Source organism: Ranitomeya imitator, chromosome 4 (assembly GCF_032444005.1).
Source record: "Ranitomeya imitator isolate aRanImi1 chromosome 4, aRanImi1.pri, whole genome shotgun sequence".
NCBI lineage: Eukaryota > Metazoa > Chordata > Amphibia > Anura > Dendrobatidae > Ranitomeya > Ranitomeya imitator.
The window spans coordinates 638,264,434-638,292,178 of NC_091285.1; the positions used below are offsets into that span (position 1 = coordinate 638,264,434).

At 44.2% G+C, this 27,745-nt stretch overlaps 2 protein-coding genes across 3 annotated transcripts in view; one reads left to right on the forward strand and one right to left on the reverse strand.

Moving 5' to 3' along the window:
• CAMSAP3 (calmodulin regulated spectrin associated protein family member 3) overlaps positions 1–8,831 on the forward strand; it is a 100,952-nt gene extending 92,121 nt beyond the window's left edge. For both annotated transcript variants that reach the window (XM_069766841.1, XM_069766842.1), the window contains 9 exons: positions 725–762; positions 850–922; positions 1,011–2,844; positions 2,982–3,115; positions 3,328–3,560; positions 3,641–3,743; positions 4,501–4,619; positions 4,895–5,013; positions 7,071–8,831. In XM_069766841.1, the coding sequence (XP_069622942.1) occupies positions 725–762; positions 850–922; positions 1,011–2,844; positions 2,982–3,115; positions 3,328–3,560; positions 3,641–3,743; positions 4,501–4,619; positions 4,895–5,013; positions 7,071–7,373 (2,956 nt within the window). In that variant the 3' untranslated portion in view covers positions 7,374–8,831. The remainder of the gene's footprint in view (positions 1–724; positions 763–849; positions 923–1,010; positions 2,845–2,981; positions 3,116–3,327; positions 3,561–3,640; positions 3,744–4,500; positions 4,620–4,894; positions 5,014–7,070) is intronic.
• Positions 8,832–9,412: 581 nt separating this feature from the next.
• On the reverse strand, positions 9,413–26,726 carry XAB2 (XPA binding protein 2). Its single transcript, XM_069766843.1, has 19 exons — positions 26,636–26,726; positions 25,821–25,969; positions 22,639–22,762; positions 22,340–22,537; positions 21,417–21,551; positions 18,020–18,184; positions 17,758–17,902; positions 17,304–17,455; positions 17,097–17,216; positions 16,169–16,300; positions 15,215–15,346; positions 13,866–13,979; positions 13,618–13,780; positions 13,333–13,523; positions 12,439–12,561; positions 12,148–12,328; positions 10,698–10,800; positions 10,502–10,605; positions 9,413–9,543 (listed from the first exon to the last, which is right to left on the reverse strand). The coding sequence occupies exons 1-19, from the start codon at positions 26,657–26,659 to the stop codon at positions 9,482–9,484; spliced, it is 2,517 nt and encodes an 838-aa protein (XP_069622944.1). The 5' UTR covers positions 26,660–26,726; the 3' UTR covers positions 9,413–9,481.
• Positions 26,727–27,745: the final 1,019 nt, after the last annotated feature.

Consider the following 27,745-nt stretch of genomic DNA (forward strand, 5'->3'; position numbering starts at 1 on the left):
CAGAACTTGGATGCACAGGCTGAACGGTGGAGCAAGGAGCAGAAGGCTCCCTGTTCCACCATGGAATTCAACTGTATTTGCATCCAGATGATACAGATACCATTGAAATCGGTTATCAAACTGTTTCTGGAGAGCTCCCTGTCAAAAGTAAGCAAGTATAGTATGTGAGTTTGTGTATATATGCTGAGTTGTGGTCAGTTTAAGGATCTGACAGCTTTATAGACTTGTCGATCTCGGTAAATATTTGTATTCCTCCAGTAATAACTATTTTGAAGCCATGTTTCTCATAACCCTTTGTCGTTCCATTTCGATGTTTTTCCTCCCTAGACATGTATGATTAAATTAACATATAGGTGTTACTATCCAAAGGGGCGTGTCCATACTGTCTGAAACTGACAGCGCTGATTGGACAATGTCAGGGTTGTGCGAGGACACACCTCAAACTGGTAACACCCCATTGTCAAGTTATTCTTATATTTTCAGGAATAAAGAAGGAATGACACAGAATAATAAAAAAAAATTCTCCAAAACATACTCCAGTATTAATTGATTATGAAATATAGGTACTAGTAAAGTAGATCTGTCAGGAGAGTTGACAGTTCCTGGCTGTCCATGTGAGTCTTAGTTCCCATTAACCTCCTCTCTGCCCACTCACTACTACTCTGTCCATAGCACCAAAAAGCTTTTTTTTTTATTATTATTATTTATTTTTTTTTTTTTTCAGAGGTTCTCCTGTGTTTAACTTTCGCCCTGGAACCACAGGTAAATTTCACTTTTCCTGGAAATATTTTTAAGATTTATTTATTTTATATATGGCAATTTTAAATCACAATTGTCCTGGTCTTGTAGGATCGTTGCCTCACTCATCATCAATGTCCCACATGGATGGATTTGGAAAGACCTGGTCGAAAAATCCATTAAGGTGTGTTGGTATATTGTTTAGAAGTTGGAGAATGTTATAATTTGTAGTTTCTTTGTATTTACTTTCCCTTTTTTTTCTCTTTCCATAGTCATCCTTTGTCTCAGGCAGTCTCCTTTAGTATACCATTTGGGCTTGACAGTGACGTAGACATTGTAATGGGGAACCCTGTAAGCATTCTTCGGTCTGTTAGCTCGGACAGCTTGACTCCTCCTCCAGTATATACTCCATCCTCACCAAACTGTGTTAAAAAGTCGACCTACACCCCTACTGAGGACGGAGCAGAATTTCCAATGCAACCCCGCACCTTTAAAAAAGTCCCATTAACGGTGAAAGGAACCAGTGACCTACAGGTTCAGGAGAAACCAAATGGTGGTCAAGGAACACAGACTGATCTCCCAACCATTGAAGAAGCTTTGCAGATTATCCACAGTTCTGAAACCCGGCTTCTCCCAGACGGAGCACCAGATGGTTTCTATCTTCATTCGCCTGAGGAATCTAAGCCATCCAAAGTAGAAGAAGAGCTTGCCCCAAACTTGGGTGTTTACAGGACTCATGATGGCTCTAGAAGGCTTTCTAGAGATGATGACTCTGTGCTGAGGGATAATAGTCTAGATTCTGATGCAGAAGAGACAAGACATACTCAAGAATCCAGTCGAAGCTCACTTAGCTCCCAGGCTGATTCTTCTGCTGGCTCAAGTGCAAAGATGACAAGTTTTGCTGAACGCAAAAAGAAACTTGATGCCAAAGTAAACTCGGATGGTTCCCCATCTTCAGTCCCTGTTAATTCTCCTAATACAACCACATGGGCACAAAAAGCTGAAGAATCCCCAGTTAAGAGTCCAGCCTTGAACTCTGAGATGAGTCAGCTCGGAGCTAGGCTTGAAGAGAAACGAAGGGCTATTGAGGCCCAGAAAAAAAGAATAGAAGCTATATTTGCAAAGCATCGACAACGGCTTGGAAAGAACGCCTTCCTCCAGTTAAAAAAGAGGGATGGAGAAGAAGATGGAGAAGATGAAGGACTGGACGATTTGAAGTTGTCCCCAGATGAGGGGCTTCCTAAGGAAAATGAAGATGAAAATCTTAAGAAACCAAGTGAAGAAGAAGAAGAAAAAAATAATGACAGCAGGATGCCTGATGCATCTATAAAAAGTCGTAGTGAGAAACAAGTCAGTTTTTCCCCAGAAGTGACAAAAGCAGGACTAGAGAACAACCTGGGGGAGTACAATAGGGCAGTAGAAAAACTGAATTCTGCACTGTCCTCTCTCCAGACCGATATGAAAAGACTTTCAGATCAACAGGAAAAGATAATGAAGAAAGAAAGTAAAGCCTGGGTTATACCAGCCTCAAAGTCCTCGCCTCCAGCCCATCGGCCAAAGTCCTCACCCCCCACTAGACTTACTAGGGAGATCCAAACTCCTCGTTCCTCCCCGGCATCCCCTTCACAGTCTCCTTCACGTATGGCTCCAAAATCTCCCCAGCCAAATACCAGACGATCATTGCAGATACAACCAATTGCACCTAAGAGTCCCAAAAATACTCGTCCTGTTGAGCTTAAGATTCCACCTTTGAATAGAGTACTCACCCCTCCGCAGAATGTGGACACTATACCTCACTTGCGAAAATTCTCCCCCAGCAAAGTTACAGTCCAAACACGGTCCTCCATACATTTCGCAGAGGAAGAAAATGAGGAACCTCAGCCAATTAATGAAAATCATGGGAACTCGCGCCCTGTGGCTTCAGTGTTTCCTCAGAGCAGTGGCGTTGGGTTATTGGCCGGGGAAGAAGCCAAAAGAACTAGTTTGATTGAGATCCCATTATCTGAGTTGCAGCCTACAGGAGATCCTGAAGTCGATGGGATGGACTCACTAGAAGGAACTCCAGGAGAAGAGGGATTGCAGAGAGGAGTTGGATTCTTCTTTAAAGTAAGAAAGTCAAGTTGACCTATAACTTGCCAAAATGTACTCTTTTCTGTGACTCCCGGTTGAACATTTTCTAATACTTTTTTAGAAATAAAGTACCATAAATGGTCTTGATGATGTAAATCATATTCTGTTTTTAGGGTGAGGAGCGGACAGAGGATGAAATGGCCCAAAGGAGAGCGGCTCTGCTGGAGAAACAGCAGAAGAGGGTGGAGGAAGCACGGAAGAGGAAGCAATGGCAAGAGGATGAAAAGGAAAAGAAAGAGGAGGCCAGGTAAGATCAGGACTGTTACTTCTAGATGATGTGGAAGTCAATTGGGGGCAGGGGAGTCAAGGAGCTGTGTTGACATCATCTTTCCACAAACCATTTTTCTGCTTGACCACCCCGCGATGTGAATCATGACATGATGGGATGAAACAATTCTAACTTTCCAATGTAAGTTCCTCTGACTTTTAGTTATATATTTATTTTTAATTTCTTTCCAGTCGACAGCAACAGCAGGAGGAGCTACAACGCAAGGAAGAAGAGGCAGTGCATCGTCGAGGAGACTTCACCAGGCAAGAGTACCAGCGCCGACATCAACTGAAGATAATGGAAGATCTAGATAAAGTCCTTCGACAAAAACCTATGACTGTTAGAGCTGTTAAAAAACCTCGTCCAAAAACAGTCTTCCATGATGACTCTGTTATTTCCCGAAGTCCTGTGAGAGGACTATTAGGTAAGATTGGCGATCCTGGAGAATGTGGTGGATTACACGTAAAAGGGAAGAATAGAAGTGACTTTTTCATTCATTTTTAGGCTCCAAACTGAGCAAAGTCTACTCTCAGTCCACCATGTCCCTTTCTACCGTGGGAAATGATAATGGTAGCGGATTATATAAAAAATCACCTCGATCGCCAAGGTAAAGATGTTATACAGAAAATGCATCATGGATAGTGTAACAATACTAGCTAACTTTTGCTTTCTAGTATTGTTAAAGAAAAGCTATCATAAGAAACTGAACTATCACTTAACCCAGGTTTTTGTGTAACGTATTTTTTTACATAGTTTTTTTCCCCTCATATGATAATAATTATTATTTTTTTAATAAATTGGGTAAATTGTATTCTTGAAATTTTCACCCTGGCCGCTGGAGCTTTTTTTTGGTCTCCTACTTGCTAACTTTTCAGGAAGAGTTATCAGCAGTCTCATTATCATCAGAGGCAGGATTACAATGACAGGTAACACCTCTATAAACCGCTAATAACACAGGATTTACCAATCACAATAGGTGATGTCACCCACTGCTGACCCTGATTCCATCTCGCTGTTCAATGACCTTTGCACATGCTCATTAGACACTTCTATACATAAGATCGGGTCAGAGTCTGTTTATTGCTGCTAATGTACATGTGTTGTTTCCTGAAACAGGATATTGTAGAGTTTGAAAAAGCTCCACTGGCCTCTGTGAAAATTGTGAGATTTCTATTTACATAACCTATTGTTTTTAATCAGGTTTATGTTGTGATGGTGCCTTTTTAAGCTATCAAGGGATGAAATTAAGGGCAACTTCCCAACAAAATCTGCATGTAAAACATGCAGTCATGCACTAATGATATAAGCAGCAATACTTATCAGGGAATTTCCTAATATGTTAATACATTTCCTGTTCCTCTCAGGGCGGTCTCCCCCTCCGGACTAATGTCTCCCAACCGGGGTCTCTTCACGCAGAATGGAGACAAGGACTGGGATACTGGTTCTACTGCATCATCGCCAGCCTCCATCCCAGAGTATACAGGTAATCTACGTCTTCATGGACCTGACTTTTTACTTCTTGTACCGTGTAGTTCTGATCACGGGCAAACCAGCTCTATACTTCTAATCAACCAGTTGTACAGACCAAGCAGTAAGTTTCGGAAGCCTCATTTCCTATTTCCATCCATACGCGTGAGGCCGAGTGGACTTCTGGTTACTGCAGTTTTGCAAAAGAAATGGCTACCCCAACTTTTTCATGCCGGTATATTTCTTAGTCTGTATTTTAATCATTATTATATATTTTTTTCTTTATTTCAGGGCCTCGTCTGTACAAAGAACCAAGTGCAAAGTCAAACAAATTTATCATCCACAATGCTTTGTCTCACTGCTGCCTTGCAGGCAAAGTCAATGAACCGCAGAAGAACAAAGTGCTAGAGGTGAGTGGATGCGGATTGTCCTTTTCTTTGCTCCTTTCTATTTTCTAGATGAAAAGTTTAGGATCTTTACCTTCACGTGAGGCTACGGCAAAATTAAAGTGTAACTTAAAAAAAGTTTTTAACATGTTAGAGGAGATGCAAAGTGTTGATCAGAGGAGGTCCAGGTCCACAAGACCCCACCGATTTCTTAAAACGCCTCTCTGAAGTGCACAAATCCCGCATGAGCGGAGACCCCTGCTGTGATAAATTCTTTTTTCCCCCCCAAAATAATACTCCGCTCATCCCAGCTCACTGATTTCATATTGTTGTCAGTAGTTTAGATTTCCATTGACCTCATTTTTTTGTCTCGTCATGGCGGGAGGTGCAAATTTGTGCCGTAATTAAAAATGTGCTAGTTGCTTTGAAGTATTTAGGTCAAATCTAATTTAAAACTTTTTAATTGTAAGTTGGGTTTTCCATAAGCTTTTTACATCTTTTTAAAAAGCATCTAAACTAAAGGGTTGTCTGATATTAAGATATGTATGTGTAAGAGGGGGTCTTATATTTATTTTTTTAGTTAGGGCTTATATTCAAGGGATGTTTTATTTCTTTCCATGAACAACAATCCACATCTATTCTTGATAAAAAAAAAAAAAAAAATTTTTAAAAATCAACATTTATTCAAGTATAATCATGTCATCATACACAAGTTTACACACACTGCGCATACATACACATGTATAGACATACACTGCACATACGGTACAAACCAGCCTAGTTCCTCTAGACTTTTGCAGTTAAGGGACCTTTTAATGTCATCTTGGTCACACGAATGTGATGTCACCAAAGGTCCTTACACAGTGCTAACCTCAGAATAGAAATGCTGGGGGCTCTGGGCAATTGCCCAGATTTCCTCCCCTATCCTATGCTGGCCCTGATTTTAACTAGGGCTTTATTTTTTGGTATCGGGCTTATATTTCAAGCATACTTCAAAAATCATGTAAAATCTTGCTAGGGCTTATTTTTATGATAGGTCTTATTTTTATGATAGGTCTTATTTTTGGGGGTAAATACATTTTTTGCATGTATTGATTAAAAGTAATTTTATTGTCAGACCACTCCTTTAAATATCTATATCTTAAAATTTTCCTTTTCTTTGGGCTGCTTGGTTTACATCTGGATCGTGGCCATTTCTAAGCATCCTAGACTACAGTTTCCATGATGCCTAGAGATTTGTCCGTAGACTCATGCGTAGTAAGATCTGTGGGCCGAGCATGCGTGCTGCCAATGTAATGGTTTTTATGGACGCTGCATGCTATTGAACTGTAAGTGATGAAAAAGATGAGGTAGGAAGATATGTGCCATGACCTTACAAGTAGAATTTTTTTATTCTGAGAGCTCATGTGCCGTGACAAGGAACACTTCACTTTTGGTAAATGTTGAAAAGTTGCTTGAAATGTAAAATTAATGTGTGGGAGCTTTAGTTGTGTAATCCTTGACAACTACTATTAATGTTGAGCCAACATTCTCAGTGCAAGGTCTCAGGTACACATGGGACCTGAGAATTATAAGGTTAGTCTGCAGTGTTACTGAAAGTGTGGTTGCCAGGAGAAAATAAACTTATCTCCTCTGGCTTTCAGTCATAGAGGCGTGGCCAGCTGACTTCATTCACCCCTCAGTATACATGAGGTGGCTGTAAGCACGCTCTGGCACTCTGACAGGTGGCTCTGTAGCTCATTTGTGGAAAGTGAGCCATCAAAGTCTGGGGCATGCTTACAGCTGCTGCTCACAGTATAGTGAGTGGTGACTGTAACCTCTTTGTCTACACCCGCCATGACTGAAAGCTGACGTCTCCAGATAGCCACACTTTCAGTAAGGTGGTCAGGCAGCATTGTAATGCTACTAAACTGCAGATTTGTAGGCAAATGGTGTTGTCCAAGCTGACAAGTTCACTTTAAATCTATTAATCTGTTGAACAGGTGCTATCCGACCTGGTGGCTAACAGGAGATGTTGATAATGGCTCTGCTACGGAAGAGTGACATGTATAATGCCAAAATCCTCTTTCTTTTTTTCTTAGGACATGGACAAGAGCCAAGCCAACCACTTTCTCATCCTGTTTCGTGACAGTAGTTGTCAGTTTCGAGCGGTTTATACCTTTTCCTCTGAGACTGATGAGCTCACTCGTCTGGCCGGCTACGGTCCACGAACAATAAATTTGACCATGGTGGAAGAAATCTTCAAGTACAGTTCGGACCGCAAACGATTTACGCAGATACCCAGCAAGACCATGTCCATGAGCGTTGACGCCTTTACAATCCAAGGTCATCTCTGGCAAAGCAAGAGGCCCACTACACCCAAAAAAGCTGGCACTCCCAAATAAACTGTACTAATTTAATCTTGGATAGGTCATGTCCTTCTGCCGCTTTTTAATCTCACCTCCTTGGGGTTTGTCATTACTATTTCTTTGAACACCAGTGAGGGATCTAGAGTTCACAGTGTAGGTCAGGTCGTGCCTGTTCCTCACGTGTTCTCTCCAATGTCTGACGCTTTGTTGGTTGTATAGGCTCCGATCTTAAACTGATGACTGGTGTTCTATGACATTTCTGAATGTAGGCCCAGTAGTTTCCACCTGTCTATAGAGAAAATAGTTCTTCTGTCTTCTCGCCCTCCATGATGTGCCAAGCTGGTGCCTTCCATGAACTTGGTGCCACATATCTAACACTACTGTAGTCTACACCAGTTTTTGCATCGGTGCCTTCAACACTTTACACAGTACAAAATGGCAAATGTATCTGCTCGTGAAGATGGCCTGAGTTCTCTCCCCACTACCACCCATTCTTGGTCTTTTTTGGTTAGCTTGTTATTGTCCAAAGTGATAAGTCCAGTTCACTTGTGGTGACCTCCTTCCTGCTGAAAGTCGCTAGGTGGCTGCTTCATCTCATATCTGCATGGCTACTTGGACCACTGGTTTTCTTTACTGCTCTTCACTCATTTCGCACATCCTTTCACTGCCTCTACCATTTGTAATGCAACCATGGACTACTCCATGGTGGGTATCCACTGCCTTGCCTTTTTCACCTACCCATCACCACTGCCATGGCTTCTTTGGCCGTCCATGGTTCACTGTTGTGCTGCATGTCCAGTGCTATGTATCTGCTGAAGGAATTGCCCTTGTCGTGTTTCCTTAGTCCATGCTTTAAAATTTTTCCTTCTTATCGGAAGGCTTTTTTTTTTAGCTTTGCCTATTCTTTTCAATCATACATTCTTTTTAACAAATCCTAAGTTACAGGGGCTGGATCCTAGTAGCCTAGGCGCCCCTGACTTTGACAAAAAGGCAGAGTAAGAAAGGGTGGTGGCGTGTATATTCTAGCCACTCGCTGGAGAATAAGTTGGCTGGCACCTCTTTTGCCTTTTCTTTGTTCTCTAAAAGATGTAGACAATATTTGTATATTATAAATATACAGGCTGAAAACTGGATGGAAGCTGTTTATAATGTAAGAATTGTGGTGGGAAAGAAATGAGCTTTAAGTGTTCTGCCCTTATAAGTCTGTATCCTCTTGGTTAAGAACAACACGGCAGACGCTTGCCGCTGGCTCTACATACATCTACCCTAACTGCTTTCAAGCCGTGCTCTTTTCTGGATTAGGTCTGTAAGCCTGGTGCATGTACACACTGAGCCATCTCCCCTGAATTGGTTAATATAACTATTACCTGAAACTACCTTTTGCCTGTGTGTATAAACCATAGCTACTGATGTTCTGTTGCACCCTTCCACTGTTATAGAATGCTGAGATTTGTGGTTCTTCTACCATCCTAAAAGAACTTGCCCTTTTTTTTTTTTGGTCTGAGCTTTTACATTCTTATATCTTTATAGTCAGCACAAACAATGACTGTATAAAACTGCAGGGAGGGTGACCATGCTCTGCACAAGCACACTTTGTAATACAATGGGTAGGCTCCTAGCCGTGGAACAGAAACTTTAATGAGCCATGTTTTTATGCCGCAGCTTTAGACCGTTTTCAACCTAGAAGTTCCCTATTAAGTGCTTAGCCATATACAGTAGCGATAGGGTTAATATAATGGAGACTAGAGAAATTTTGATATTTTTGGCTCCTTAGAGGCAAGTTCAACTGTTTAGCTCCACCTTCTGATTGTTAGCCCCACCCCTGAGGATAAAAGGCAACACCCCCACAGAACTCAAGCAATGCATCATACACTATTTATAAACCTATTACAGATAACATGGATGAATCGTAGGCGGAACAGTCTCAGCGAGTCTGGACTCCATAGCTGATGACTAGCTACCCCGCCACATGTATTTATAATATACATACAGATTTATTATAAATATCTATATTAAATGATTTTGCAATTATTTGTATATAAAAAAAAAAAAAAATCAATCAAGGAGAATGAAAATGCTGTGGTTTGTCTTTTATTTTTGTGGTCTAGAATTGGTGGGGAAAAGGTTGCAGGAGAGTGGTGGGTTCAGTCATCAGCAAGACCAGAGAAGACGGAAGAAGGGACGGACTTCTGCTCCAGCTGCACCTCTGGGGGGGAAACAAATAGAATAAAAATTGATTATTTCAGTGTCAAAAGCTGTAGTATAGGTTAAAGGTGCCTTCAAAACAAAACTAATAATTATATATTTATATGGGAAAAATAAATTGAATGCTGCAGTTTCAACAATCAAAACAACGCCCAAAACTAGTTCTACCCCAGTCACTGGTGGGTCGTGAATGGAAGTGGTGTGTTCAGAGCCTAACATTGTTATGTGCTGGATTTTTGTCCTTTTTGGTCAATGTCTCCATTTCTACCATTAGTGTGGCATCCGACATTCACTTTTCTCGTATGCAGAAAACAAACCGCCATTTGGATTCTGTCTGCTCTTCACAAACCCATTGATGTGAATGTTTTGGATGAAAGATTTTTTTTTTCTTTCTGGACAGTCTATCATTAAAGCACAAAGATGTGAACAGCCGCTTGGGCATCATTCAGACTGTCTTTTTTCACGTTTGTTAAGATGGCCTGACAAGGATCCCAGTGTTCGGACTGGCCATCGGCTTTCCCCAACTGAGCCTGGCAGCAAGTATTTCTATGGAGCTGTCATGCTTGACGGGATAGCCAACGGCCAGTCTGTGAATCCCGATCCTCCTCCAACTTATACGATGCTTTTCACGAATAGAACACATATCCACTCTAGCATGCAGGTATAATCTCCATGACAGTCCTGTCTTATGATTTCTAAGTGTTGACAAGACCAAACTTCCAGTAATTTAGGCAGCAAGAATGCTGCAGCAGACCATGGCTCTCTTACTGTTGAAAAGATTGAACTTGCAACCATGAACCATCTAATACAATACTTACAGGCAGAGGTTGGCCATTTTCCCCATGTAATGACCTATCCGGAATTAAAGCCCCACATGTGTAGCCCTGAAGCTTGTCCAATACCACACATGGACACCCAGTCGCATTGGAGGCTTTGTAAAGTGCAAACATTTCACTCACCGTCCGGCTCCAGCTCCTCTTCCGAATCGTCATCTCCAATATTTATCTCGTCTGGATTGTTTTGAAGCGTCAGCTCTGCTAATTCTGTGCGGGAGGCATCAGATCTGCACCGAAAGGTAAAACAGGTCCATTAAGTAACGGCACGGTAAAACAGTGGCCCTTAAAGTGGTGGATACAACAACCTGACTTTACTGACCTGACAAAGAGGATCTTCTCCTTCATCTGAGGTTTATCCTTCTCGGCCTCTGCTGCCACCACGGCCGCTCTCTGCTCCAGAGCCTGCATCTCATCTGCTGGTTCTGAAAAGATACAAGATATTCCTGGTGACCACTCATGGTGGGATCAGACCAATATACGGTATCACCCCTAGGGTCTGAAAGACAGGCCGAGGACAAGAGAAACTGTCCTTCTCTCAGATTGTGAAACTATGGAAAATTATGTGGTTTGTGAACACTTGCAGGAATTGCAAACGTTCCCTTAAAGGGTTATTTCTAATGCTGCAATTTATCACCTGGTGGCATCTGGCCGACCCCCAGAAACTAAAATGCCCCATTGTCATGCGGCACTGCCCAAATGGTCCATAGACATTAATGAAGAAAGCCCATGTTTGACCTCTATACTATATGGTGGACTCAGGACCCTTGTTCCAGTTGTCTGTGCAACCCTGAGCAATCAGATAGTTATCGATAGAAAGATATATTTAAGAGGAATATAAGAAGAGGCCGCAAGAACAAAGACATCAACATGCCCGACTTCCATAAGAAACATGGAGCCGCTCTAAGGCTACGTTCACACTAGCGTTATGCTAGTTTGCGTCGGGCGACGCAGCGGCGACGCATGCGTCATGCGCCCCTATATTTAACATGGGGGACGCATGCGTTTTTTTTGTTGCGTTGTGCGACGCATGCGTCTTTTTTGCCGCAAGCGTCGGACCAAGAAAACGCAACAAGTTGCATTTTTCTTGCGTCCGAATTTCGGCAAAAAACGAATGCGTCGCAAAACGCAGCGTTTTTGCATGCGTTTTGGCGCGCGTTGTGCGTTGCGTCGCCGACGCAGCGGCGCACAACGCTAATGTGAACGTAGCCTAAACAGGATGAGTGTCATTTGATCTTGGCAAAGTTGAGGGGTTCAGACATTTCAAAGTTTATAGCTATTAACATAGGCAAGGAGAAGGGTGCACCCCACAAGAGTGGGCGAGTTCTGCAGCACAAATTTCATTGGTCACGTGGGTCATGTTCACACTACGGTGCAAGAAAACCGCACCATCCGGATAATGCCTGCAAGTTTTAGTCTCACTGTAGGTTTTTCTTATTTTCTATGGACATTCCTGTGGCATTTTGTGGTTTAAGAAGTAGTAGTATTCTGGATGATAAATTTTTTTTTTTGAATGCTATGTATAGAGTGAACATGGGGGAAGCCAAAGAACACAGGGTCTTGGGCCCAGACGTGACCCTCTCTCTGGTGTTATCCAGGCTCCTGCTTCATGTACAACCCTCATAGACCTTGCACTAGATTTTGCCTGGAGAATTTTCTGGCTATCCATTACCTCTTTCTTGCGGCTGCCCGCTTGCACCCCACACTCCCCGTATGTGAATCGTACTACCTGCCTCCCTCTCTGTAGACTGGTTACTACACAATAGGGTTACCTTTGCCGTCCTCATTTGCGCCTCCTCCTTCGGCCCTCAACCTCTGAGACACAAGGAAGGTCCCCTGGGTGTTGTACTTGGCTTGTACGCTACGCTTCACCCGCAGCATCTCACGCAGGGTGTCTTCGTTACCGTGCCGGACCTCAAAATCTCTCCAGGTCTGCCAAAACACTGCAGTCAACTGCAACAGGAGAATTTATGTTAACACTAGGTCATGACGGCCTCTATAAAAGTAAAATGAATAATAACTCTCTGTACTAGCCGGGAATAACAAAGGCTTCAAGGACTCACCCGGGGATCACACATCTGAGAGCAGTAGGAATAAACTGCTCGGCTGCGGTCAATCTCTCCTAATTTACACTCCATGTCAGCAAACCGTAGACACATCTCCCGGGCCTGGTCATCCGGCAAAATCTGAGAAAAGAATCACAAAGCACCATAAACGACTGTTCGACAGCTGCAACATATGCAGGGATTCCATAACAGACAGGCGTGTTGCAGCTGTCGAACAGCCACGGGGACTTGAACATATTTATCGAGCACACCGAAGACACTCGGCTAGCACACGAGCATGCTCAGATAACACCTTATCCGAGCACATTCGCTCATCATTAACAAGGACCCATTCTTGAGATGGGTATCGGAGCCAGAGGTGAGACCCAGATTGATCTCAAGAGAAGTGTTTGTCTCGCGTAGTCAGGAATCAAGACGTGGCCGCACATGAGCTGCTCTCTCCATTCACTTATGTGGGAGTTATGAAAATTGCTAAACTTGCTTGCCAGGTAATTTGCGGAACTCCTATAGAAGCGAATGGAGAGAGTCGTGCATGTGAGGCCAACCTCATGATTCCCAATGTTGAGAACTTTCTTCAGACAGAGGTGATAGCATATTAAGAAAAAAAAAAAGCACAGTACCACTAGAATCCCCCCAGCCACCTCTGATGCTCTGTCAGGACTAGAGGGGATATCCTGACCACCAGCCACCTAACCCTGCGGTCAGATGACTGATGGTTGGGACATCATCACTTCTGGTCCTGATGAAGAGGATGAGAGAGGAAACGTTATCAGCACAACAGGATTCGATAGGTAGATATTGTCTTCTACCCTTATAACGAAGGCTTCAGAAGTAGCGGGATAGCTAGTGGAAATTGTTCATTTCTATGAAATTTTGTAGGAAAGCCCGTACCTCAATGGCTCGCTCATAAATACTGCGGGTGTGTGTGACGCCATATATTTCAGCCGCTCTCTTAATGTAAATGTTAAACATCTCATACTGCTCTTCTCGTTCAACCGCCTGAGTTGCTCGCTCGTACAAAGCCATGGCGTGCCGGGCCAGACCATGCTCTTCCTCCAGCTTTGCATACAGTAGAAATATATCTATCAGGATAAGAAAGAGGGGCCGGTAAATGACAATAAGTAAAGACGGTTCCCCGCTCAACATCTCGGGAGTTAGATTTTGCTAGATACAAACTTTTTGCAAACTTTCGTGGACAACCATCCAAGGCTTGTTCAAACAGGTCCCGAGCTCTCTCCAGCTTCTTGCCTCCATAGCGAGCTATGAACTTAGACAGGTAAGTGCTCCAGATGTCGTAAACGTTGGGCCACCGGAAGAGGGCGATGCCGCGCTCATAGGCCTGGGAGGAGAGGGGCAACATGACTAAAAGAACCATTGGCAGAAGTGAACGTGTGCACCCCCATTGGGGTAAGACAGACACCTACCTTAAAACTTTCTTCAAAGTAGTTGTGTTCCTCCAAGAAGAGGGCGTAATTGATGATGATCTGCGGGGTGGCTATGCGGAGGTCAATAATGCGATCGTATACCGCCTTAGTGGACTGCGGGGGACAGAAAATCAGGTAACATCTTATTGTAAAAAGTGAGGACCTGAAGTAAGAGCCATTACCCCTGGCAGTGCCAGGTCTAGATGCCAAATAGCAGTGGAGCCAGGGGTTACACAGATGAGCTGGACTGCCTGGCACGCTACACCTAGTCCTGCAGTGATAATCTCCTGCTGATAAAACACCAGTTGTACTGAAACTACAGAAAGCTGATGAGCAAGTGACATTTCTGGAATCAGGCTCTCTGTTCCTACATCATGCTACTCTCAGATTCAGGTGACAGTCACATGTTCAGTATTTTACATCAGTATTTGGAAGCCAAAACCAGGAGTGAGTGATAAATACAGAAGTGACACTGTGTTTCTATTATACAGGGAGAAAATATTGGAACCAAATGGCGCTTAGAACCAATGAATTGAGAATGCAGTTTTTCAAGTGGTTACTGCAAAACGGCAGAAGTTCAAAGCGGCTTATAAGCAATGATTCTAATTGAACAAGCGCTGACCCGGTTGGTGGCAGACGCAAGGGGAATCACTGCCGGTCGACCAAAGTGGTGAATCACCACTTAGTAAAATGGGGTAGTGACGTCACTCCCGTGTGAATAGTCGGGTAGAATTGTAGTCTGTTATCCTAATCCAACACGTTTCGGAAACGTGCGACTTCCTTCATAAGGGATGTTACAGCCCCAGTTTGCTGAACTTCTAAATACCAAGGTCAATTAGTCTACATAGACAGGTGACCAACAACGGACACGGGCATCTCCATAGAGGAAGGGGAATGGTTACCATATTTTGCTCTTATGTTAAGAAACATACTAGTGAATGGCCAGTGGTAACCCCCTACATTAAGGGACCACTATCAGTATAAGGAAATGAGCATGCAAATTAGAGAGGCTCCAAGAGTTAACTGATCAAATCTAACCTGGTTTATCTTTAGAAAATGTAAAATATGATTAACTATAATGTCCTCACACTGCAGGATCCTCTGTTCCTCTCCTGGTTTTAGCTTACAGATATGACCGTGTGAACATGGCCTAAGTAGCAAAAACCTACTGACAGATTCCCTTTAAAATCGCTTAGTAGGGGAGAATGGACCTTTGAAATCCTTCCGTCAATGTAAAGATTTTTCTTGGACTTTCCACTTAAACTCCCCCTCTACTGGCCAGAAACAGGTCATTTCCTGATATACTTACTGTTAGTGTATTATCTAAGGAAGACGAGTTAGATTAGTACCTTGAAGGTGCCCAGACTTTCCTCCAGGTCCGCCAGCATGGACCAGACCTTCAGGGACTTGTACAGTCTGTTCTGCACCGGCTCCGAGGCATCAAAATATTCAGCCTTGCGGGCAGGCATCGCCGTGGCTTTCTGCAAGCAGAGACATAACACTGTTACCTATACTCAAAAGTACAAGAGGCGCACACATAACTGTTGGCTGCATAATAAAAAACTAAAAAAAAGTTATAAATTAGGTAGAAGCGAACGCAAATGTGACAACCACAATCACCATTGGCTGCTGTCACTATAGCAAAAATGGACGCAACAACGGAAACACATTTATGCCCCGATCAATCATTTGTGTTTGCTTTTTTCATGTCACTTTCCTTTTTTTTTGTCTTATGACATTTGCTGCACGTTTTGGGGCCAAATTCATATAAATGGTGTACGTGATTCATGAGTTTGGCGCAAAAGGTTTTGTTTTTTTTACATTGTCTTGAACTGCTTTTGTGACTTTTGGATCGGAGTTGATGCAAATTTGAAAAGTTTTTTTTAAAAGTTGCAATTGATTAATCAGTTGGAAAAGCAATTAAAAATATATAAGTAGACTTCGAAAGAAGGCGAAAATAGAATAATGAATTGGGAGCCAAAAGACAAAAAACAAAACAGGCACAAAGGCAATGATGAATCGGGTCCTTGGTTTTGGATACAAATTGTAATTACATTCCCCTTTTGATTAACAGAGGCATTTGTGGGGTTAGCGGCAGGTTTGGGTCTTAGCTACAATCGCCGCTGTTAGAGGAGGATGTGGGCTGTGTTACACTGTGCGCATTGGGCAGCTGAACCCGCTCCATTTACAGGGACCCAACATTGTCGGGAAGGGGTTAAATATGGACTTATACAGGATTAACAGATTTTGACTTCCAATCCGACACCATGTGTAATTCAGGGGCAAACTCTACATTTCCGTACCCTTAATATCGTCAGAGCCTCATCGTAATTCTCATGTCTCAGCTCCATCTCACCAAACTGGCACCAGACCGAGGCCAAGTCATCCACATGCGTGTACTGCACCTGCGTCGCTCTCTGCAGTATGGCCCGAGCCTGTAGGGGAAGAAACGGAAAGATGCAAAAGTCAGTCTGTTCTGCACACCATTTTCTAACCACATGGTAATATTGTCATCTCCAAGTTGGAAGCTTTCCTTAAAAAAAAAAAAACCCTGTGGCAATTCAGCCCATTGGTCGTGTCTGGTACTTCAGCTCTGTTCCATTGAAGTAAATTAGAGTTGCAATACCACACACGACCTGTGGACAGGTGTGGTGCTGTTTTTTGGCAGCAATGCTTTTTTTTATCCTATAAATCTGTGAAGTCACAAGTGGATTCAGTATCAACTATATGGGTATGTGCACAGGTTGTGGATTTGGCTGCAGATCCGCAGCAGATTTGACGCTGCGGATTCGCAGCAGTTTTCCATGCGTTGTACAGTTCCATGTAAACCTATGGAAAACCAAATCCGCAGTGCCCATGGTGCGGAAAGTACAGAGCAGAAATGCTGCGGTTTATTTTCCGCAGCATGTCAATTCTTTGTGCGGTTTCCGCAGAATCTGCACACTAATCCGAAACTTGTGCACATAGCCTAAGTCTCTGCCCCCTCTGTTCCGAAGGAAGACAGCGAGGTTACCGGAGAGAAGCTTATTTAGTAGTGATGAGTGAACGTGCTGGGATAAGGTGTTATCTCAGCATGCTCAGGTGCTAACAGTATCTCTGGCGTGATTAAATAATATGTTCGAGTCCTGCGGCTGTTCGACAGACGGAACACATGCAGGGATTGCCTGTTTGTTAAGCAAATAAATGGCAAGCAGCTGCAAGGGTCTAGTCCCGGTATAAATCACCACTCACGTCATCTATTTGTCCATTGTCCTCGTAGAACTTGGCGAATGCCACCCATAAAGAGTGCGGTTTCCCAGTTGCCCTCACCGGGTTCACTGTCTGGACAGCTTCTGTGTAGGTGTTAATAATCTAGAAGGTAAAAATGCATTTAATAAGAGAAAACTAAAAGCAACAAGAGGAGCAAAAATATAAAGGCAGAATTAACGCGCAACTCACCTCTCGTGGCTTGCCTTGGTAGAGCTGCACCCTCTTGTGCCACTCATGAACATTGTGTGGGTTCTGTCGTAGTAACACCCCGTTAAGTAAAAGGGGTCTCCGCTCCATCAACTGTTCGAATCGAGCCAACCTCAGCTCCAGATCCAGGTCATCTAACGACACATAGGGAGCATATGAGGACACTGAAGCACAAGGAGGATAACTGCAGAATTTTTACCCCTTTATCGATATGTGGCAATGTACTGGTCATAGAGAATCCCAGCAATCCTGACACAAGGGGGTCTGCAAAATGAATGGAGAGGAGGTTGAGCAAGAGTACCACATCCCCATCCATTCTCTTAGCAATTTCCATTCTCAGGATCATTGGGGGTCCCAGTAGTCAGACCCCCCCGGAATCAGTAAGGTATTTCCCCAGCACATTGACGAGGTATAACCCATTTAAGTGGCTTCTTACCCTCCTCTTCCTTCCCCATCTCACTGACTGTCTCCATTTTGGCAGCAATGATGCTTTCTTCAAACTGAGCATAACTGTCGAACACCTGAGTGAAGTCTCGCACAGTAGTGACGGTCTGAATGGCCTCCTCGTAGACATCTCGAGCCTGGGACAGAGAACATTGTAATGAGAAGTCTGGCAAGAACATAAAATGTAAAAAAAAAAGAAGAAAAAGGGGCTGAAATCACATGTCAGGGATAATATGGCCAATATCAGATTATACCTTTTCAAAATGGCCACTGCGGGTATGATATTCGGCAAGTGCGCACCACAACTTGCCCCTCTGGTCTGTAAAGCGAGTCAAGCCGCCTCGAATGATGGCTGCGGAGTCGAGAGAGCGGACAGAACCTGGGTGCTGGGACAGGAGGGTGCAAAGCTCCTGCCATAGCTGAAATGGAAAGAATTAGTGGTTATATATATATATTCACCTGTAACAGCAGCGACCAGAGCTTCACCTTCCTCAGGTCCACACACAAGTCTCCGCCACTGCTCCAGTTGCTTGCTATTGGCTGTGACGCTGACGTCACGTCGACAGGATAGCAGTCAATGAATGAGATCGGCTGCACTGATGGTGGCGACCTGTCTACACTGGCAGCCACTGAACGCACCAACTGCCTGCCATGCTGTCGACGTGATGTCAGCACCGCAGTTAATGCCAGACACCGGGAACAGCAGAGGAGACTCGCTGATGGACCTGGTGACGGTGAGTATAACGGGTTTGTTGTTTTCTAACAACGGGGCAGAAACTTAACTGAAAGGGAACAACTCCTTAAATCACTTGGATGCCATTATCAAAAACTGACAGTGGCATTTAAATGGTTCCCACTCACTGCCAGGCGCCCATCGGCCCTCTCCTGCAACATGATCACCTCGCTTTTCTTACCCACAAAGAAGAAAAAAAAAAACTAAAAATGCCGAAAAAATAAGTACACCTTGCCATGCAGAAGAAAAAATCCTTATAAATAAGGAATGAATTGTGTTTTTTTCCTCATCAGTTAATCTTTACTTCAGAACTTTTTAAAATACATTTTATGATAAAATAAATGATGCCGTTGAAAAACTACAACTTCGCAGGAAAAAATAAATCAATAAAAAGCGGCCCAGTTCTCAAGAGGGGGTTATATAATATGTTATCTGAGCACGAGAACATGAGTCGGATTATCACTAATGAGGACCAATCCTCTACTGTCATTGGGGACATGGCGGCCATACATACAGGTCCTTCTCAAAAAATTAGCATATAGTGTTAAATTTCATTATTTACCATAATGTAATTATTACAATTAAACTTTCATATATTATAGATTCATTATCCACCAACTGAAATTTGTCAGGTCTTTTATTGTTTTAATACTGATGATTTTGGCATACAACTCCTGATAACCCAAAAAACCTGTCTCAATAAATTAGCATATCAAGAAAAGGTTCTCTAAACGACCTATTACCCTAATCTTCTGAATCAACTAATTAACTCTAAACACATGCAAAAGATACCTGAGGCTTTTATAAACTCCCTGCCTGGTTCATTACTCAAAACCCCCATCATGGGTAAGGCTAGCGACCTGACAGATGTCAAGAAGGCCATCATTGACACCCTCAAGCAAGAGGGTAAGACCCAGAAAGAAATTTCTCAACAAATAGGCTGTTCCCAGAGTGCTGTATCAAGGCACCTCAATGGTAAGTCTGTTGGAAGGAAACAATGTGGCAGAAAACGCTGTACAACGAGAAGAGGAGACCGGACCCTGAGGAAGATTGTGGAGAAGGACCGATTCCAGACCTTGGGGAACCTGAGGAAGCAGTGGACTGAGTCTGGTGTGGAAACATCCAGAGCCACCGTGCACAGGCGTGTGCAGGAAATGGGCTACAGGTGCCGCATTACCCAGGTAAAGCCACTTTTGAACCATAAACAGCGGCAGAGGCGCCTGACCTGGGCTACAGAGAAGCAGCACTGGACTGTTGCTAAGTGGTCCCAAGTACTTGTTTCTGATGAAAGCAAATTTTGCATGTCATTCGGAAATCAAGGTGCCAGAGTCTGGAGGAAGACTGGGGAGAAGGAAATGCCAAAATGCCTGAAGTCCAGTGTCAAGTACCCACAGTCAGTGATGGTGTGGGGTGCCATGTCAGCTGCTGGTGTTGGTCCACTGTGTTTCATCAAGGGCAGGGTCAATGCAGCTAGCTATCAGGAGATTTTGGAGCACTTCATGCTTCCATCGGCTGAAATGCTTTATGGAGATGAAGATTTCATTTTTCAGCACGACCTGGCACCTGCTCACAGTGCCAAAACCACTGGTAAATGGTTTACTGACCATGGTATTACTGTGCTCAATTGGCCTGCCAACTCTCCTGACCTGAACCCCATAGAGAATCTGTGGGATATTGTGAAGAGAAAGTTGAGAGACGCAAGACCCAACACTCTGGATGAGCTTAAGGCCACTATTGAAGCATCCTGGGCCTCCATAACATCTCAGCAGTGTCACAGGCTGATTGCCTCCATGCCACGCCGCATTGAAGCAGTCATTTCTGCCAAAGGATTCCCGACCAAGAATTGAGTGCATAACTGAACATTATTATTTGATGGGTTTTTTTGTTTGTTATTAAAAAACACTTTTATTTGATTGGATGGGTGAAATATGCTAATTTATTGAGACAGGTTTTTTGGGTTATCAGGAGTTGTATGCCAAAATTATTATTATTATTATTATTATTATTATACATTTTTATAGCGCCATTTATTCCATGGCGCTTTACATGTGAATACGGGGCAAATATAGACAAATACATTAAACATGAGCAGATAACAAGGCACACGAGTACATAAGGAGGGAGGACCCTGCCCGCGAGGGCTCACAGTCTGCAGGGGGTGGGTGAGGATACACTAGGAGAGGGAAGAGCTGGCTGTGCGGCTGTTCAGTAGGTTGAGGATCACTGCAGGCTGTAGGCTTGTCGGAAGAGATGAGTCTTCAGGTTCTTTTTGAAGGTTTCTATGGTAGGCGCAAGTCTGATGTGTTGGGGTAGAGAGTTCCAGAGTATGGGGGAAGCACGGGAGAAGTCTTGGATGCGGTTATGGGAAGAAGAGATGAGAGGGGAGTAGAGAAGGAGGTCTTGGGAGGATCGGAGGTCGCGTGTAGGTAGGTACCGGGAGACCATGTCACAGATGTATGGAGGAGACAGGTTGTGGATGGCTTTGTATGTCAGTGTGAGGGTTTTGAACTGGAGTCTCTGGGCGATAGGAAGCCAGTGAAGGGCTTGACATCAGTATTAAAACAATAAAAGACCTGACAAATTTCAGTTGGTGGATAATGAATCTATAATATATGAAAGTTTAATTGTAATCATTACATTATGGTAAATAATGAAATTTAACACTATATGCTAATTTTTTGAGAAGGACCTGTATGTGGTTACTTCACTCTGAGAATGGGAGGAAGGAAGCAACCAGCTGGTGCCCACATTTCTCAGATAACCCTTAGCGAGTACCTTGGGCATTGTAAACACTGGATGACCCCTGTATAAGTGAGAATGGAGAACAGTTGACAGCAGTGCCCCAAAGCGAGAGGCTGGACCAGTGGCCATCAGATGCTTCCATCTAAAAAGGTGAAGCCCTCTACCCTTCTCTTCACCTGATAATTTGACTTTCCCTCCTTTGACACAAAGTCATCTTGGTTTACAATGGTTGCCAATCTGGACGCTGCTTCATCCAATCTGTCAACAGAGCGCAGGTATTCGATGTACTCCTCTGCATTCTCAGGAAACAGCTGTCACCAACAAGAGAAAAGGGTCGCTGTTATACTGGAGACATGTCCGAGGGTCTTGTGATTCTCACCTCTCTCAACAGATATGATTCAGTGAGTACTTTGATGCTGAAAAACAACCTTTGCCACGTGCCTGTAGTTTGTAAAGTTGGTCATACGCTATGGATTAACACATCCCGATCTGAAACCCTGTGTTTCCCCCCAGTAAAATAATATCACCTACACTCACCTCTGGTGCCGTTCCAGCAGTGTCGGCACTGGCTCTCCCGGGGATCGCGAGACATTTTTTTTATGTCACGCAATCCCCGTGGCCAATCAACACTGACTTCATTCTCTTCTCTAATTGAGATCTAAAGAAGTGAGAGAGCAGCTCTGACTTGAGGGGAGAGTGAGACCAGCACTGATTCCGCCACAGGGCTCACGTGACAATGTCATGTAAGCCCCGGTAGAGCTAGTGCCAGCACTATTGGAATGGCGGCTGCACCAAAGGTAAGTAAAAGTGTTATTATTTTCCTGGGGGGAACATAGTGATTGGGTTGTCCCAAGTAGAGAGAGCTCACTAATTTTGGAAGGACCAGCCTTCGGTGCATGGTGGCCTCCTACCTGGAGATAAAAACATCAGGCACTAGGATTTCAACATGCCCAATCCTCATTTCCTCAGGGGAGATGAGCCGCCACAATGGACTTACAGCGGCAGTCATTCGGAACACAATCACGCTCAGCTGGAGAGTGGGGGGCTGTCACACAAACAATATCTAGAGTATATGGAACGTAAGTCGTCAGACACCTACCTTCAAGTACCTCCTGTAGACCCTGACCGCAGTCTCTGGTAGGGGGTGTGCACGGACAAAGCGCAAGTAAAGGGGCCAGATACGATGGTGCTGGGTGATGGGAAGAGCACGTAGAGCCCGGTCCAATGTCCTCCTCGTGCGGGTAACTTTACATTGGTCCATGAGGGACTGGCAGTAATCCAGCCATATGCGGGGCATCTGATCGGGGCAGAGAGATCACATTATAAAGCAGATCAGTCTCAAACAGAGGAAGGATGAACATGAAGGCGACCACTGCCGAGGCAATGTAATGTCTTTACCTTGTGCATGAAGACCAGGGCTCTCTCGTGGCAATTATTCACCTCCTCGAAGGCCGGATCGGTGATGCACCTCCTCTTCACCTGCTTCCTGCGCTGCTTCAGGTAGGCATACCATAACTTGTAGCTGGAGGATACAATGATATAAAGGATTGATAGCAAAACCAGAACATACAGCAGAACAGTCCATCAATTAGAACGTCTTCCTGGTGCCATCAGATCTACAGCCTGGACCTGGTGTGAGATGGGACACGGTCTCAGATTCCCTGCAAGCACTGGCCAAGTTCTAGACTGGGCCCTAAAGGCATGTTCACATGTTTAGGTTTTTAGAATCTAAAGCCAAGATTCAAAAATAGGAGACATCCCAGGATTTCCTTCATATGTGACTTCTATTTTTTATAAGTTCCTGGCTTTGGCCTCAAAAACTGTATAAAAAAAAGAAACCAAGATCATCAATGTGCGATCCAAGGACAGCGGACTGAAGGAAAACATGGTTGTGTGAACCTGGACTATTGCAGAGAAGCTACTGGAATGTTATCCAAGGATCCCATATAGAGTTACACCAATGTGGCGACTACAGATAGCCGTATGGTGCTATAAGGACATTTCCCACCGGGTAAGCCATAAAAGGAACGGTAGACGGGTCCTGGGTGGATGGTGGGAGCTCAATCGCATGTACACAGGAACGTGCAAGGGAACTGCAACCACCTCTCCACCGCCAGGGCCCTTTTGGTGTGACTTAACGTACATCACCATTTACGTACACCATACATTTATTATTATTAATTTTTATAGCAACGTTGATTCCATGGTGCTGTACATTTATGGCATATCTTGTAGAATATCCCTTTAAATCACGAAGAACCCAGCTCTAAAAGAAAGCGGTGACCTCATGTGACGACTTACACAGGCTTTATGTACAAGGCAATTCTGACCAATGCACATGTGATGTATGTAGAGGCAGCACGGTGGCTCAGTGGTTAGCACTGCAGCCTTGCAGCATTGGGGTCCTGGGTTCAAATCCCACCAAGGAAATCATCTGCAAGTAGTTTGTATGTTACATAGTTATTAAGGTTGAAGGAAGACTATAAGTCCATCTAGTTCAACCCATAGCCTAACCTAACATGCCCTAACATGTTGATCCAGAGGAAGGCAAAAAAAAAACCATGTGCAAAGAGTAAGCTCCACATTGGGGAAAAAAATTCCTTCCCGACTCCACATACAGCAATCAGACTAGTTCCCTGGATCAACGCCCTATCAAGGAATCTAGTGTATATACCCTGTAACATTATACTTTTCCAGAAAGGTATCCAGTCCCCTCTTAAATTTAATTACAACATCATACGGCAGAGAGTTCCATAGTCTCACTGCTCTTACAGTAAAGAACCCGCGTCTGTTATTATACCTAAACCTTCTTTCCTCCAAAGCAGAGGATTCCCCCTTGTCCCTGTTTCAGGTCTATGATTAAAAAGATCATCAGAAAGGTCTTTGTACTGTCCCCTCATATATTTATACATTAAAATAAGATCACCCCTTAGTCTTCGTTTTTCCAAACTAAACAGCCCCAAGTGTAATAACCTATCTTGGTATTGCAGACCCCCCAGTCCTCTAATAACCTTGGTCGCTCTTCTCTGCACCCGCTCCAGTTCAGCTATGTCTTTCTTATACACCGGAGACCAGAACTGTGCACAGTATTCTAAGTGTGGTCGAACTAGTGACTTGTATAGAGGTAAAATTATATTCTCCTCATGAGCATCTATGCCTCTTTTAATGCATCCCATTATTTTATTTGCCTTTGTAGCCGCTGCCTGACACTGGCCACTGAATTTAAGTTTGTCATCCACCCATACACCCAGGTCTTTTTCATTAACGGTTTTGCCCAGAGTTTTAGAATTAAGCACATAATTATACATCTTATTACTTCTACCCAAGTGCATGACCTTACATTTATCCCCATTAAAGCTCATTTGCCATTTATCAGCCCAAGCTTCTAGTTTACATAAATCATCCTGTAATATAAAATTGTCCTCCTCTGTATTGATTACCCTGCAGAGTTTAGTGTCATCTGCAAATATTGAAATTCTACTCTGAATGCCCCCTACAAGGTATATTATTCCACCTTACTATGTAGTCTCTTTATCGGTCTGTCTTATGGGCTCTAGGTATATTGGACATACAATAACTACACTGTGCTGCTATACAAATAATCACATTGTGCTGCTATACTACTTGGTGTGCATTGTTTGCACTGTGCTGCCATATAAATTCAGTGTGCACGGTTTACGCTGTGTTGCCATATAAACAATTGCACTGTGCTGTTTTATTGATCTGTGCACACGCTTGAAACGTTGAGACTCTTTCTTTATTTATCTTACTTTTAATTTTACTATATATAATGAACACCACTGTGGCATTATTGATTCATTAAAAAGACAGATTTTGTACAATAAACATCTTGTGGCACTATAACAACTTTTGGGATATAATATATAATCCTAGTACATGGTGACCTCCTTACAGACATGATGGTTATTATTATATTTTGTGGATACGAACATGGGAGTCCTTGTGTGCACATGATTTAATGCTTATTGGGGATATACCCATACTTACCATTTGACTTTAGGAGCCACAATATACACTACAATTGGTCTTTGTGATACCCCGTACTTTTTTCCACCTGGTTTTTGTTTTCCCTTTTATATAGGTTATGTGATACTTTTATGATTAATAAAAATTATGTCTATCATGATTTTTTGAGTTGTGCATTATGTTGTAGGTTCATTAATAAATATGTTAAAAAGAAGAGGGCCCAATACTGTTCTCCCCGTGTTTGCGTAGATTCCCTCCCACACTCCAAAGACCCTACTGATAAGGGAATGTAGATTGTGAGCCCCATCGGGAACAGGGATGATAATGGCTGTAAAGTGCTGTGGAATAGGATGCCCAGATCGTAATACCAAAAAATAAATCCAAAAACCATATGGGATAAAAAGCAACTGATCCAGATAAGACCGCGAGCCACAGAGCGTGCTCTGATATTACATGGGTGCAGCGAGCCCCTAAATGTGCACTTTATTTTTAGTGTAAATGGGTTTTCTAAAAAAAATAAAATAATTATAATTCACATTTGAACACAACCCGAGATCCAGACGATGGCTGGACCCGGCTGCGGGGACACGTACCTCCCGGGGAGCTCCTTCAGTGCCCGCTCGTAGATCAGGTTGAGGGTGTGCGCCGGGGCCGAGAGCTTGGACTCGATGTATCGCATCCAGCACTTGACGGAGTAGGGATTGCGCAGGATCTCCTCCTCAAACTGCAAGTCATCTTCTTCCTGTAAGAGCGATAGTCAGCGGCTGCCATCAGTAGCCATATTCCTGCCACTACCGCCCCCCAAGGAAGCAGAAACCAATGGGGTGACAGGGGAACAAACAGGAGACCTCCGAAAATGTCTGTTTGTGCTCTACGGGTGAATGGATGTGATTGATATACATGCGGTCACATGCTGACTAGACTTGCACGGCCGCGCTCTGTGCATGGGAACTGACCGGAGCCGGACGTCTAGTTGGATGGTGGCCGGAAGTCTAGAAATCACATCCTTGTGGTCACATGACCGCCCGCTCCCAGAGAACCCCAACAGTGCGCGCTGTGACGGTCCATAAGTCTGCAGAAACCTAACGTAAACGCAGACTCGTACCCCGAGACTGGACAACCCCTTTAAGAAAGCCTTGTGAAAAGCTCAGACAGAAACATTATGGGGTGAAAAGACAACGCAACTCGTGCTGCAAAAGGTTAAAAGAGAAATGACAACGTGCATAAGCGAAAAACGTCCAGTCAGGACGCGGATAAAAACGTCTGGAAGAGCTGAGTCCCACTCTATGTCCCTGAAAACATGGTACAGGACGCCTAGTGGGACTACAATACCCAGCATTCCGCGCAGCTCACCCCTCAGCAGACATCACACACGGTACACACGTCTCTCAGTCACCGGTGAACTTACAAACGCGATTTCTTTCTCCGGCATGTTGTGGCCTCAGCCTCTCGTTAATACAACGCCACTTCCGGGAAATGTCCCTGCAAGGATCCGTAGCACGCCAAAAGTGTGACGTATCTTACGTTCTGTCCGTGCGCTTGAATAATGACGCCCATCGATGCACATAGCGCCATTTTGGTTGTGGGCAAGGTCACTGTGCTTGTATTGCTTGTATTGTGAGCACCCGGCATAACACACAGCGTCCGCGCCATCCACCAGCTGCACGGTCCCACCGCCAGGGCCACACTGTACCACAATTGTAATAGGAAGGTCCTAAAACTAACGGGTGTTATATCAGCCACAGGTGTCCCCCCCATAAGTATATCAGCCGCAGGTGTCCCCCCCATAAGTATATCAGCCACAGGTGTCCCCCCCATAAGTATATCAGCCGCAGGTGTCCCCCCCCCCATAAGTATATCAGCCGCAGGTGTCCCCCCCCATAAGTATATCAGCCGCAGGTGTCCCCCCCCCATAAGTATATCAGCCACAGCTGTCCCCCCCATAAGTATATCAGCCGCAGGTGTCCCCCCCATAAGTATATCAGCCGCAGGTGTCCCCTCCATAAGTATATCAGCCGCAGGTGTCCCCCCCATAAGTATATCAGCCGCAGGTGTACCCCCCCATAAGTATATCAGCCGCAGGTGTCCCCCCCATAAGTATGTCAGCCTCAGGTGTCCCCCCCCATAAGTATATCAGCCGCAGGTGTCCCCCCCCATAAGTATGTCAGCCGCAGGTGTCCCCCCCCCCATAAGTATATCAGCCGCAGGTGTCCCCCCCCATAAGTATATCAGCCGCAGGTGTCCCCCCCATAAGTATATCAGCTGCAGGTGTCCCCCCCCCATAAGTATATCAGCCGCAGGTGTCCCCCCCCATAAGTATATCAGCCGCAGGTGTCCCCCCCATAAGTATATCAGCCGCAGGTGTCCCCCCCCCATAAGTATATCAGCCACAGCTGTCCCCCCCATAAGTATATCAGCTGCAGGTGTCCCCCCCCCATAAGTATATCAGCCGCAGGTGTCCCCCCCCATAAGTATATCAGCCGCAGGTGTCCCCCCCCATAAGTATATCAGCCGCAGG